This window comes from Ochotona curzoniae, unplaced genomic scaffold, assembly GCF_017591425.1.
Source record: "Ochotona curzoniae isolate NIBS_2020 unplaced genomic scaffold, NIBS_Ocur_1.0 scaffold_3223, whole genome shotgun sequence".
NCBI lineage: Eukaryota > Metazoa > Chordata > Mammalia > Lagomorpha > Ochotonidae > Ochotona > Ochotona curzoniae.
The window spans coordinates 11,964,403-11,977,766 of NW_024467108.1; the positions used below are offsets into that span (position 1 = coordinate 11,964,403).

Here is a 13,364-nt window from a genome sequence, read left to right on the forward strand (position 1 = left end):
GAGAGGAGACACGATTAGAAAATATCATAAGCATCACATAAAGTTCCAAGTGTTTTAGGAGAAAATATTTTAGTATGACTGCCTTATGTTTGAGAAATAACGTTTTCTTTTAGCCCAAATAAAATATAATACACTAATCACTGAGGGAAGATAATATAAAAATTTAAAGGCATTCTCAAGAAGAGGGTGGGCTGGGCCTCAACATCTACCAGCTCATATAAAGTCTGGGACAGAGGGGGCAGACTACACTGGTGGGGGCCTAGCACTCGCTGGCACATATGAGATCTGGGTCTGGGAGAGGATCTAGTAGGAAAATTAGGAAAACTCTCCCGGAGTGACAATAATTCAGGCCTGGGTGTTGGTTAGGCCAGGCAGGGTAGCTCCACCCATCGGCAAGTGTATGTGTTGGTTCTGAAGGGGGTGGACAGGGCAGGGCCAGGCCAACCTTAGCCCACTGAAAAGCCAGGCTGGAATATGGGTCATGCCAGGCTAGGCTATCACATCTACCACTTTACATGAGCCAGGGATGGCAGCAAATGGGGCAATGCTAGACTGCAGCACCTGACAGTGAGAGTTGGAACTAAGAGCAGACTGAGCCAGATTAGTCTGCAGCAGCTGATGGCAAAGGCCAAGACAGAGATGGGCTAGACCTAGCTAGGTCAGAGAAACAACTGGCATGAACAGGAGTTGCCACTGAGAACAGGCCTGGTTGTAAAGTTAAGGGTATGCCCCTACTGGGTCTTAATTCCCACCGGTGAAGAGTCAGCATGGGGGAAGCAATTTGGGCTGGACAAGGCTGCAGTGTCCCTCAGCATTGGTGAGGACTGGGCCTGTGGTCTAGACTCCAATACCCACGGGTGCTCATGAGAGTCAGGGAGGGTATAGGATGGATTGGGCTAGGTCTTGGTATCCACTGAGCCATGCATGAACTGTGTCTGGGTGTGGACCAAGTGCTTTTTTAAAAATTTTTAATTTTTTAAAAAGATTTATTTTATTTTTATTGGAAAGGCAGATATACAGAGAGGAGAGACAGAGAAGAAGATCCTTCGTCCAATGATTCACTCCCCAAGTGAGCACAACGGCCAATGCTATGCTGGTCCGAAGCCAGGAGCCTCTTCCGGGTCTCCCACGTGGATGCAGAGTCCCAAAGCTTTGGGCTGTCCTCGACTGCTTTCCCGGGCCACTGGCAGGGAGCTGAATGGGAAGCGGTGCCACCAGGATTAGAACCAGCGCCCATATGGGATCCTGGGTGTGCAAGGTGAGGACCTTAACCACTTGCTCCACCACGCCGGGCCCATGGACCAAGTGCTATTGGGCTTACCCAACAGTAAGAACCAGAATGAGTTTGGGGCAGATACTCAAGTCCATCATTCCTGCCATGAGAGGAGGTGAACTAAATCAGTGTACACCAAGGACCCACAAGTGGGTGAGATATCTGCCACTGGGTGGAGACCTTATAGAGGAACTTAGGCAACTCCTTTCTCAGGATGCACTTCCTACAGATGAGTGCAAGAACCAAGGCTGGGAGCCACCCAGACCAGGCCAGGTTAGAGTACCCATCAGCATACATGTAGATCAGGTCTGAGGGAGGGCTAACCTGGGCCACTTCATAACATTCACTGGCAAATCTGAGAACCAGGATAGGGATATAGTACAGGTTAAGTCTGGCTGCAATAGCAGCTAGTTCACATTACAGCTGGGACTGGGGGCCGGCTGGGCTGGGCTATACTCTAGTACCTGCCAGTATGAAATGGAATTGGGGCAGACCAGGCTAGCAAGGCTACAGCACCTGAAGGCAAATGCGAAGGTGAGGCACGTCATACCAGACTGGGCCTCAGCACCCACCAGCATATGTAAGACCTGAGCAGGAGCAGGAGGGCTGGACGTGAGCCCTGTTGCGGGAACTGTGCAGGCTTCCCTGCTGGGCCAGTGTTTCCACTGTTGAGCATGAGAACTAGGACTAGGGGCAGACCAGGCCATGCAGGGCTTTAACACCTGTTGGTTTGCATGCAAACTGGGTTAGGGTGAGAGACATGCTGGGCTAACTGATTGTATCCAGTGGTGCATGCATGAGCAATTGTAAGTGCAGGTTGGTTTGGATTTGCTGCAGCATCAACTGGCAGGTGTTTGGATTAGAGGCAAGTCCTGTCAAGCTAGGCTGAAGAACCACTTGGAGAGTACAGGATTTGAGAGTGGGCATGGGACCTCTAGGGAAACTGTGGGTACCTCTCTGGTGGGTTGTAACTCCCATTGCTGAGCATGAGAACCAGGGATGGGGGGCAGGCATGGTTAGACAGGCAGTAGCAACAGCCATGATGAATGTGGGCTGGATAGTGGGGTTGGTTGGTTTGAGCTAGACTCAATGCCCATTGACTATATAAGAGCTGAATGGGCTGTGAGACAGACTGGATCAGTCTGCTGCACATACTGGCAAGTACAGGAACCAGGGCTGGGAGAAAGCCTAGTGGGGGTTATTGAGGGTTATTCCAACTAGGTTGCAGGTCTCATTGGAATATGTGAGGGCCTAATGTGTAGTGGGCAGTGTTGGACTGTGCCACACCATCTATTGGTTTATGTGCACCATCGGGTTGAAGACAGACCTATCCCAGCAATTGCAAGTACCAGTGTGTACATTGGCATTTGTGGGTGATGGACAGAGCTGGACTCCATGCTGGCAAGCACACACACAAGTCAGGTCTGGAATTACTTCAAACAAGGTTTTCTTGTCTGATTTTATGAACTTAGAACTCTACATGAAGAGAATCATAGGATCTGTGCATGATCATGTATGTTAGACCATGATCATATACAGACCATGGAGTGTATGTGTCAGAACTGGACCTGCTCAGTAACTTAAAGGAAGCAGTGGATGGCATATTCAGATGCACATGGAGGATTTGACAGTCCATTGGAGCTTGCAGAGGATATCTGGTACCACAGCAGAAAGTGAAGCACAGAATAAATTGGTCAACCACTCCAACCAAGCTTAATAGCAAATTTCTGGGTGGATGGAGATTCTAAGGTGGACTAAGTTAGCCAATGGACCTTGGAGGGATTTCCTCATCCTTGGATTGGCAAGATTGACAGCAAAACCACTTGAGAAGAACCCTTGTAGCATGCTCTGTACCAGGGACCTGAGATGACATTGGGTGGCCGTTTTCCCATTCCCAGGTACTGATCTTGCTGGAAGGCTGAGAGTGGCTTCTTCCCTTATCTGCTCCCTTCCCCCAGATACAGGAAGAAGAAGAAGATTTTGGAAACAATGGTGTCATCTACTCTCCCTAAAATCTTGACCCTTCCCACCGTAATCAACTATGTAAACATCATCAAAAATAAAATGCAAATTTTAAGGCATTTATCTTAATTACATTGCTCTCACTTTTTCTTGATGTTGCATTTTACCCAGTTTTTAGTCTTCCATTCTTTCATTTGTTCTCACCCAATTAGCTATGATCTTTTCCTTTATACATCTGCTTTCATTAGTTCAAAAGTACATTTCAAAAAGATTTTAAAGGAACATATTTTGTTTGTTTTTTTAATGATTCATTTGAGTTTCAGAGGGAAAAGGAAACAGAGGGAGGAAGAAAGGGAAAGACAGCCCTCTCCTCTATTGGATAACTCTCTAGATTCTCGCAATGGCTGAGACTGGGCACACCAAAGCCAGGGAGCAGCACAACAAAGGTCTCCCTTGGTGTGGCAGGATCCCCAAGCCCTTAAGCCACCACCATTGCCTACCAGGGTCTGCATTATCAGGAAGCTGCATACAGGAGCTGGACTTAGATTAAATGTCCACTCTAAGGATACTACTGCTTTGATTATAGATGAGCATGTTGAACCACGTGTAAAGCCAACAACTTGAGAGTATCCATCTTTTTGGTATGCATGACGTTACCAGGTCTAACCATCTCTATCTTCATCAGCATGATCATATGAATCAAACTAAAACACACAAATTCTACCTGATAAAGTTTGTTTTCAAATAAAAGTTTACTATTTATTAAAACACTAAATTTGAGTAACAGAACTGAGTGACAAATTAAACACTTAAGTTTCATTTTGTACATGAACCTGAGCTACACAGTCCTTGGAATTTAAGGACCATCATAGCTCCCTTCTAATGCATCTGGGAAAACAATAGAAGATGATCCAAGAAAGTATGCCTCTATCATCTGTGTGGGAGCCTTGGAAAAAGTTTCAGACTCCTGACTACAGTCTTGATTAGCCATGCTGATACTGCCAGTTGGAGAGTGAACCGGCAGACCAAAGCTCTCTCTTTTCTTGTTCTGTATCTCTCTGCACACCTTTACTTCTACAAACCTGTCTTTCAAATAAATGTATACACTGCAAAGGATGGTTATTATTATCCATATTGGATATGAGGAAAATATCATTGAATTCCACTTCTTTTTCCAAATTTATTTTGTTTATTTGAAACGCAGAGTTAGAGACACAGAGAGAAAAAGATCTTCCATTTGATGGTTTATTCCCCAGATGGCTTAAATTTCTGGCACTGGGCCAAGCAGGAGCCTGAAACTTCTGGGTTTCCCAGGTGAGTGCAGGGGCCTACACACTTGGACCAACCTCTGCTGCTTTCTGAGTGCATTAGTGGGAGCTGCATCAGAAGAGATGCAGTTGATGGGCCTGGCATAGTAGCCTAGGAGTTAAGGTCCTTGCTTCGCATGTGCCAGGAATCCCGGCAGCTCCACTTCTGATCCAGCTCCTTGCCTGTAGCCAGGTTATGTAGTCAAGGATGGTCCAAAGCATCGGGACCGTGCTCCACGGTGGGAGACCCACAAGAGGCTTCAGGCTCCTGGGTTAGGATTGGCTCAGCTCCAGCCGTTGCCGGTAATGAATCAACAGTTGGAAAATCTTCCTCTCTGTCTCTCTGCCTCTCTGTAAAAAAATGTCTATAATTTCCCAAATTTATGAGATGGTGATACTATCAGCAAGGCCTAAGGGTAATAATCAAATTCTATGAAAAGCAAACAAGGCCTCCGTGGCTGACTCAACTCTGCCTCTCTGACCTCACTTCTTGCTACTGTTCTATGTTGCAGAAGTGCTGATCTCAGGACAAAAGGGTTTCTAGACCTCTGGTCTTTGCTCATTCAGTCTACTCTTCCTGGAATGCCTTTCAACTGCCAGCCTGGAAACTTCTTACTCATTCTGCAAATGCCAGATAAATTATTACCTTTCAGACTGGAGATCATATTAAAAAAATACCCTTTATTGGCAGTTTCTGTGAAGAAATTCCTTCCTTTCCTCTTTGCACCTAGTCAGTAAAAACATGCTGGATTGTAGAGTTACAATGGTGGGAAAACATGAAACATTTTTTCCCTGTGTTTGGGAAGTTACAATTCTAGGGAGGAAGATCAACTATTTAAGGCATACTTGCAGTGCAGTGTGATAACTTCCTGCAATGAAGGAAAACCTGCAGGGAAACTACACAACTGGAGATATACTCCTAACCCCACCTTCCTGGGAGAAGCATTATTTAAACTAAATCCTTTCAAGACACATAGAAGTAAACCAGGCAGTTAAGCAAGGGGTTTGAAAAAAAATATATGTCTTTCACCATACCTTAGCCATTTTTATTAAAATGTTTCAAATTATGACAATGGTTTCTAAAATAAGACATTTTTAAAAATACAAGCATTGAACACTAATTCAGATCAATATGAAATGTCTCACTATGACTTACTGATGCTCTAGACTTTTATCTGGCCCCTTCTTGTAGGTGGTATTTCTCACCCAAACTTCTTCCCCACTTAATTTCAGCATTGAGAGTTATTTAGAGTTCAGAAGAGATCATCTGGAGAGTAAGTAGGGAGAAACCAGGAAGGCACAAGCCTCAATCTTTTTATGAAATCTTGATCTGCAAGGAAGTAATCAACTCCATCAAATCAGCATCAATCCCTTCTGAGAGTGATGCAGTTATGTGCAAGGGCTCCCCTCTTACAGGCTCTATCCCTTCGGCACTACCACACTAAACACCAATCTCTCAGCCTGTGAACTTTTTCAGGGACAAAATGTATCTAAATCATAGAACTAGGGTTCATACTACAGACAGCATTTCTGATTTAGTACGTTTCAGGAATGTGCTTAGATTCACAGCTCCCAGGTAATGATGCTGTTATGGGGCAACAATTCAGGGAACAGATATCTATAAGCCCATGGACCTACAAAATGGTTAGCTCTGCCACTGAACCAGTAGTTATGGTTTCTGCATTCTTAGCTTAATAGTTCAAGGTTAAATCAGAGAAAAGCTTTTGTCAAAGGTATACTCCCACCCAATCCACAACTTTATACTCAATGTTTATCAAGTGATTTCCATATACTAGTAAGAGTACTTGTAACAATTCAGGTATGGCAAATATTATCACAGCTATTGAATATAGAAAGAAACAAATAAACAATTCCACTTAATCAACACTCTTGCAAAGACTATCTGGTGGAGGTGGATTTATAAACTATGGAGGCTGGTACTGTGGCATAATGGTTAAGCCACTGCCTGTAATGCTGGCATCAACGCGGTTCAAGTTCTGGCTGTTCCATTTCTGATCTATCTCACTACTAAACTGCATGGCAAAAAAGCTGAAGATTGCTCCAGGTCCTTGCTCCACTACATCCATGTGTCAGCCTTGGATGAGGCTCCTCAAAACTGGCTTCAGCCTGACCCAGTCCCAGCTGTTGTGGCCAGCTGGAAAGTAGTTCTGCTTCATTCTGCTTTTCAAATAAATAAAATAAATCTTAAAAAAAACCGACTTCATTGTGCATAAAACTAAAGGCTTTTCTTTTTCAATATACTCACTTGCAAATCAGAATATGACATATGATATACAACTGAGCAGTGTCAGCTTCACCTTGAATTGATTAGAAATGAGACTTCCCAGCCCTTTTCCAGATCTACTGAATTGGAAGTTGTTGCTGAGGTCATTCATATGCACTATGATATCTGAAGAGCATCATTCTGTTCATTGTGTTTTAGAGCAAAGTAATGAATACAAGGCCACAGGAACTGCTGATTATTAGTAGCGAAAAAGTGGATTTAGATTGGCAAGGTTTGATTTTGGGACAGATATTCATGGCTTTGCCTCTGCTGCTAAATCCCAGTGCCTTGTGGGCTCAATTTAACCAAACTTAAGCTGTCTTTTGGAAGGCAAAGAATTTTCCTCTCTACATAATAGTACATTTCCAACAGGCAAAAATGTCAACAATATAACTTGTTTGTTGAAGGGTAAGTGTACCAAAATCAGCAACTTTTCCCCAAATATCCCACCCTTACCAATTCAATCACTGTCAGAATAATTCAAAGAAACAAGTGTGTCTCTGCTTTCTTCTTCACCGTGGATATTCAATTAAAATTGAGAAGTAGCCTAAATCACAAGGGCTTTTGCCATAGAATGACTCAAAGAAATGAATGCCTGACTGTCCAGCTCTACAAGCATCTGCTTGGTCATTTCACCTCTAGAATACTGTAACTGCTGCATCAGAGAGCTCTGAATCTTTGCTTGTTGGTACCGGAATCCATCAAAAGAGTCATCTATACCTTGTTTACTTACAACCCTTAATGTCATGCCCATTCTCTAGCATCTGAATGAATCTCATTGGCAATACAATCATTTTTCTGCCCTTGAACTTATGGCTTCTTTTTTTGTTTTTCAACCCAACTCTTTTCTTTCACTCATTCTGCTGAATGTTGGCCATTACCTCTCCCCACCTTTTCAAATCACTATCTTGTTCTCTTGTTCCAAAAACATCGTTGTATTTATAACCAATAGCCTTTCATATTGATAGCAGTATGATGTTAGTATGATATTATTTTCAGTTAAACTTTACAAAAATGAGTTTCTGAAAAGCAAAATTTGGTGGTGATATAACTGAGGATTTTCTCAAATTCTTTGTAATCTAATTATTTTCCTCTGCTTTCCAATCTCTTATTTTCTTGAAGGATTTCCAAGCAACAATCCCAAGTCTTCTGGTCTCTTCTATGCTATTACTTCTATGTCTAGAAACAGAATTCAGACAACGAAGTGTCTCATAGGAAAATAAAATTCTTGCATTGACAGTACTTGCTAGATCTCCTCTTTCAATTCCTCCTCCTTCTCATCCCCATTTCCTTTTCCTTTCACTCCTCTTTCTCCTTTAATATTTTACCTTATGCCCTCAGCCTTGGTGTGGCAAATTAATTAACTACTTGGCAAAAATTCATCCAACCTGCACTGAGTTTGGCAATGCAGCTTCTTCTGACTAGGTGGGTGTCAGTGTATGAAACATATGCAGGGGCTTTAACAGTGATTATATTACAGGCTTCAAAGCCTGTGCTATGACCATGTGATATCCTGAGTAGCCAATATGGCATACTGTAGCATTAAGAAGTTTGCCCAGCCAAATGCCAAACACTTATAAATAAATTACTATAAGACATCACTGATTTTTTAATCATTGGTTATATACTAAAACTTGACTATGTTGTGGGGTAAAGGTAAATGGTAAGCCAAGCACTATCACTTACTATTTTACTATTTACCAATGTCTGTCAGATGAGAAGATTGCATTCATTCAGCACCAAGTTACTTATGGCTAAAAAATCATAATTGTCAGAAATTACCACTGCCCACAGGGTATATCTAGAACATGGTTAAGATACCACATAGAATGACTGCATCCCTCCCACATCAGAGTGCCTGTGTTTGAGTTCTGTCTCCACTCCCAATTCCAGCTTCTTGCTAATTTATACACTGGAAAGCAGCAAGTAAAGCTGAAGCAAAACTGCCTTGACACCTAAGAATCTTCTCTCTCGAACAAAAATGAATCAACCGACAAAAAAATTATTCAAAGCAGAAATTAATACTAGGGAAGATTGGAGGAGAAACATGCATTCTAGAATCTCTCTAATTTTACACTTTATTTAGGACAAAAGAATGTAATTCATTTTCATGGACTTCAGTAGGGAAATCTAAAGTGTCTATGGAGGGAACGAAGTATGTCAGGAGATGAGTGCATCTTGCTTGTGGATGTGAAATTTCAATAGAGTAATATGGTATTATTTGATTAACTTGGTTTGCATGTTACGAGCAGCCTGTATACAACGTGAACTACCTAAAAACTGAATTTTCAATGTCTAATGTAAAACAATACTCAGTATATAATACAGAAGAATACAAACTTTAAGTGAATATTTAAACTGGAAAACTCGTTTTTCTCTTTGTTTTCCTCTGAGTAACTTTAGTTCTCATGTAGAACATTGCTGCTTTGCATGAGAGATTGGGCTTTGCCATATGCAAGGCCCTACCCACCTCTAAACTATGACATCATAGGACAATGAACTTATCTGACATTTACTTGTAAGAGCCCATATAACTCCTTCATTAATGGTAAAGCTCTAATGTCCTATAATCTAACATAAACCTCTCTGAATATATTTTCTACCTTTATTAGCAGCTCATATAAAAACCCTTTTTACTCTAAACATATTCAATTTCCCTTTCCATGTATGCCAATAAACCATTTCTACAAGAACTACTCATATCTAAAATCAAATTTTCTGACCAGAAAAATTAATTTACTTACATTTACTTGTAATGCAATTATTTTTGAGAAGGATTTTAATGCATAAGTTAAAATTTGCCATTTAGGTAATATGTTTTAAGAAACGCATGTTCTTATGCAATATGACTAAAATGCCCCAGGGAACTCTTGAAATTGTTTTGCCATTAAATAGAGCTGAAATTATCTGAACAACTGGAACATAAGAAAGAAAAGAGGAAAACAAAGTGTAGAACACTAGGGAATGAGAAAATGGATTGTAAAAGAAAGAACGATTTGTTCAAGGTTACCCAGTGAGTCATGAACAAAGCAAAGAGATGTACAACACCAAGATGCAAAGCACAGCCACTTTTACAGCCATCTACTACATCTGCCATTTTCAATAGATAACGTACTCATGTTTGTTCTAATGAGTGAATGTATTATTATTTACCATCCTTCCAGAGTTAAGCATAAGTTGTGTTTATTTTTAAAATAAATGAAAAAATGCACAATATGCTATCACAGAAGTTTAAAAAGCATGATTTTACTCATAAAATCACATTTAATTCATACAACATACTCTGAGATAAGTATTAGAATTTCTGTGTAAAAGCATGCCTTTAGTTGTAAGATGATTAGCCAATTAATTGCTTAAGAATAAACTATCATGAGAATAGGGACACTTCCCCCATACCAAGTTGGTCAGCACACCTCCCTAAAGATTTTAACACTCATGAAAGCACAAGGAGGTTGCATTAACCAGGAAAACGTTGTAGCTAAACAAATAAACTCCTTTGAAGAACTCCAACTCCAATTCAAACCCCATACTTAGGAGAGTGGGACAATTTGATTAGTTTTTTTATATGTGGCTGATTGTACTACTTACCTCAGTAGCATTTGAGCATGTCTATGTATGACTCCTAGATCTTATTGGTAAATTCTTTTTACAAGAAAGCTTCTTGCAGTTAAGCAATGAGAACCCTAAAAGAAGGATCCGGGAAGTGGTCCTACTTACAAAATCAAACCTCTGTGCTGTTGTTCTGCTTCTTCAAAGCACTCTTCATCTATTTGATAATAGCTGTAATAGGGACTCGGTGAGGACACATATCTGCCTCTGCTTCTTTAGAGCAGAGTGCTTTATTTACTACAGCTGGAACCTCTTGAGTACTACCTGTAGGTTTAACCCCATTTTTTTGTCTGGCCCCAAACTGAGCTTGATCAGAAAGATTTAGGAAACCCTATTTCAGTAGTTCAGGTGATTCAGCATTAAATCAGTCTAGTTGTTATTCTTGTCCTGACCCTGTGTCCTCGTTTTAGTCACTGGTCCCTTCAATCAAGTTCCAATCTTATACTCCACTTCTAGCATTCCTGCTCCCCTGTGGCTAAGACCTAGCTTGCCGAACCTGCTCAGGACTCTGAGTTCCTTTGTAGAAAAAAATCTGAAAGGCATTATTTGGGCTAGACACTTTGTATAGTACATATAATGTTTAAACTTCCAAAAAATCAACTATCTCTATTGGAAATTGCCAAGTATATTCATAGAAATTGAAACTTTCCACCTCTCTTGACTAGTAACATTGAGCTACTATCAGCAGGTGCCCCGTTTAGAAGACCACGGGCCTTTTATTTTCTTAGTCCCCATTCACGTTGCTCCATTTATTCATGCGATCTCCTTTTTTGAGGTTGAGTCCAAGACATAGAAGACAGCACTTACTTAAACAACCTCTGTTCTAAATGTGTTATTTCAATGTATAGATTTAATTAAATGTCATTAATCTGTTCTTGTCTGTTTTCTCTGTAATTCTTCCCTTTTTCATATCCCGACAAAGTCTTTTTCAGACCTGCACAATGCCAATGAGTCATTCACATCATGCCCTAATGCCAGTCTCCAATCTTTCCTGCCAAGCCAGATGTTGTTCTTAATCACTTTGGCCACACAGTGAAAACAGCCTTGCAGCCACAGAATACCAGGCATCACCAATCTGTCCAATTCGAACGTACTGTGCTCCACATTTTCATAAAACCACATATGCCATCTAATATGGATATACTGTATCCTCATGAACTTTCTCTCCGGCTCTTACTCAGAGTCCAACAAAATTCATCAAATGGTAACTAATCAGATACTCATGTCTCGGCACTTGATAGACATTGATTTGAGTGGTCATCTAATATGAAACCCCAATAAATTTATCCATGTTTACTTGAACGATGAACTATCAAATTCACATTATTTCAATGGAATAATTTCATTTTTCCTCATGAAGTGTTTTTTATCACACTGAATGAAGAAGGTATTTTCCCAACCTAAGCCACTCCTTAGCAAATAACAAATTAAAATTCACAGAACTAGTTCTCCTCATCATTCCATGATATCTAGTTTGAGGTGGGTACATTAAATTTCAGATTCAGCTGATTGTGTTCTACTTTGGTTTTGAAAGAAAAATCTTAATGAAAATGAATGCTACTTACATACGGAATAGTGTCCAAAGTATCTGTGTTGACAATTATAGGAGCAGGGCTGGCCTACAAAAGATAAGCAGAAAAAAATTCAATGACAAATAGCTTATTATAATACAGACTCTGTTTGCTTTATTTAACAAAGGAGCGTTTTTGAAGAGCTGCACAGGCATTGTTTGGACTCTGCAAGGATAAAGGAAATGGCTGGGGTCACCATGATTGTCACACTTAAAAATATTTGCTATATTTACCACAAAATACAATGAAGTATTCATTGGTTTTTACATTCATCTTATCCTAAATTCCACATTGCATTCTTACAAGGTAGGAAGTAAAGATTTGGGCTGTGTATGTGGTAAGGATTTCTAGCAAACTGAGATTTAAAATTCACATTTCCAATGAAATTTCATTTCTCCCACAAAGAAACAAAATAAGATTTAAACCAATATTTATAACGTTTTCTTTAATCTTCCCCTTGAATCCACATTGTATGACTGCAGAGAGTTCACTTCTTAAAAACATTTTGTAGGCTTATTTACTTCATACTGTGTATAGTTCCTTTGCTTTGTCATTTATATACTTCTGTCCATATATTTTTGAAATCTTCAGATTAAAATAAAAAAACTCAAAGATGCCAGAAAATAATATTGAATATTCTAAACTTTCTTTCTTTTAAAAGAAACACTATACAACTTCCAATAACTTCCTTTAAAGTCAAGTGGAAATCTGTATGAAAATGTTATGGGAGTGCTACAAACTAAAGTCATTAGAAAATAAGAGATTGCAAAGATTGCAATCTCTATTTGCATCAGCAATCTGACTTTGTGAATATTGAGTAGACCTATCTTTATTTTCTAGTTTCAGGAATTTTCACAGCAACTTCCCCTGCATCCCCGAAAGGATCTTTAATCTCCATCTCAAATTACAGATTTCATTTAGATAGAAGGAATACTCCCATAATGATTAATTGAGAGCTGTTCTATACGACATGGTGCTTTTAGCAAGTGCTTAACTTTTGGGACATTTCATTAGCTGTGCCCTCTGGAGTTAACAGAGTTAACAACATTTTAATGTCAATTTGTGGCTGTGGAATCTTAATCAGATGATAAAATAAATGGAAATGCTGCAGGTTTTACACAATAAAATTTCATGTGTTAACCAAAACACTGCAGATGATGAGCATAATCTTGGCCTCTATGTTTACATGGCTGGTGAGCAAAATAGTACTCATATTCATGAGTATCTTATAAGCAAATAGAAGGTTTGGGAATGGACAGTTCCCAGTGGAAGCCCGGGGTACAGTTGGAAGGATACGAGGTTTGGAATCAGAAGGCTTAAGGTTGGTCCAGCAAATTCCTGATTGTGTTACTTGGAGC

The 13,364-nt window shown here is 40.2% G+C and overlaps 1 protein-coding gene across 13 annotated transcripts in view; it reads right to left on the minus strand.

The window, feature by feature from the left end:
• DLG2 (discs large MAGUK scaffold protein 2) overlaps positions 1–13,364 on the minus strand; it is a 1,763,217-nt gene that overhangs the window by 646,325 nt on the left and 1,103,528 nt on the right. For 12 of the 13 annotated variants that reach the window (XM_040964332.1, XM_040964339.1, XM_040964335.1 and 9 more), the window contains one exon: positions 12,001–12,054. The exons of the other annotated variant lie outside the window; for it this stretch is intronic. In XM_040964332.1, the coding sequence (XP_040820266.1) occupies positions 12,001–12,054 (54 nt within the window). The remainder of the gene's footprint in view (positions 1–12,000; positions 12,055–13,364) is intronic. 13 annotated transcript variants of the gene reach the window in all.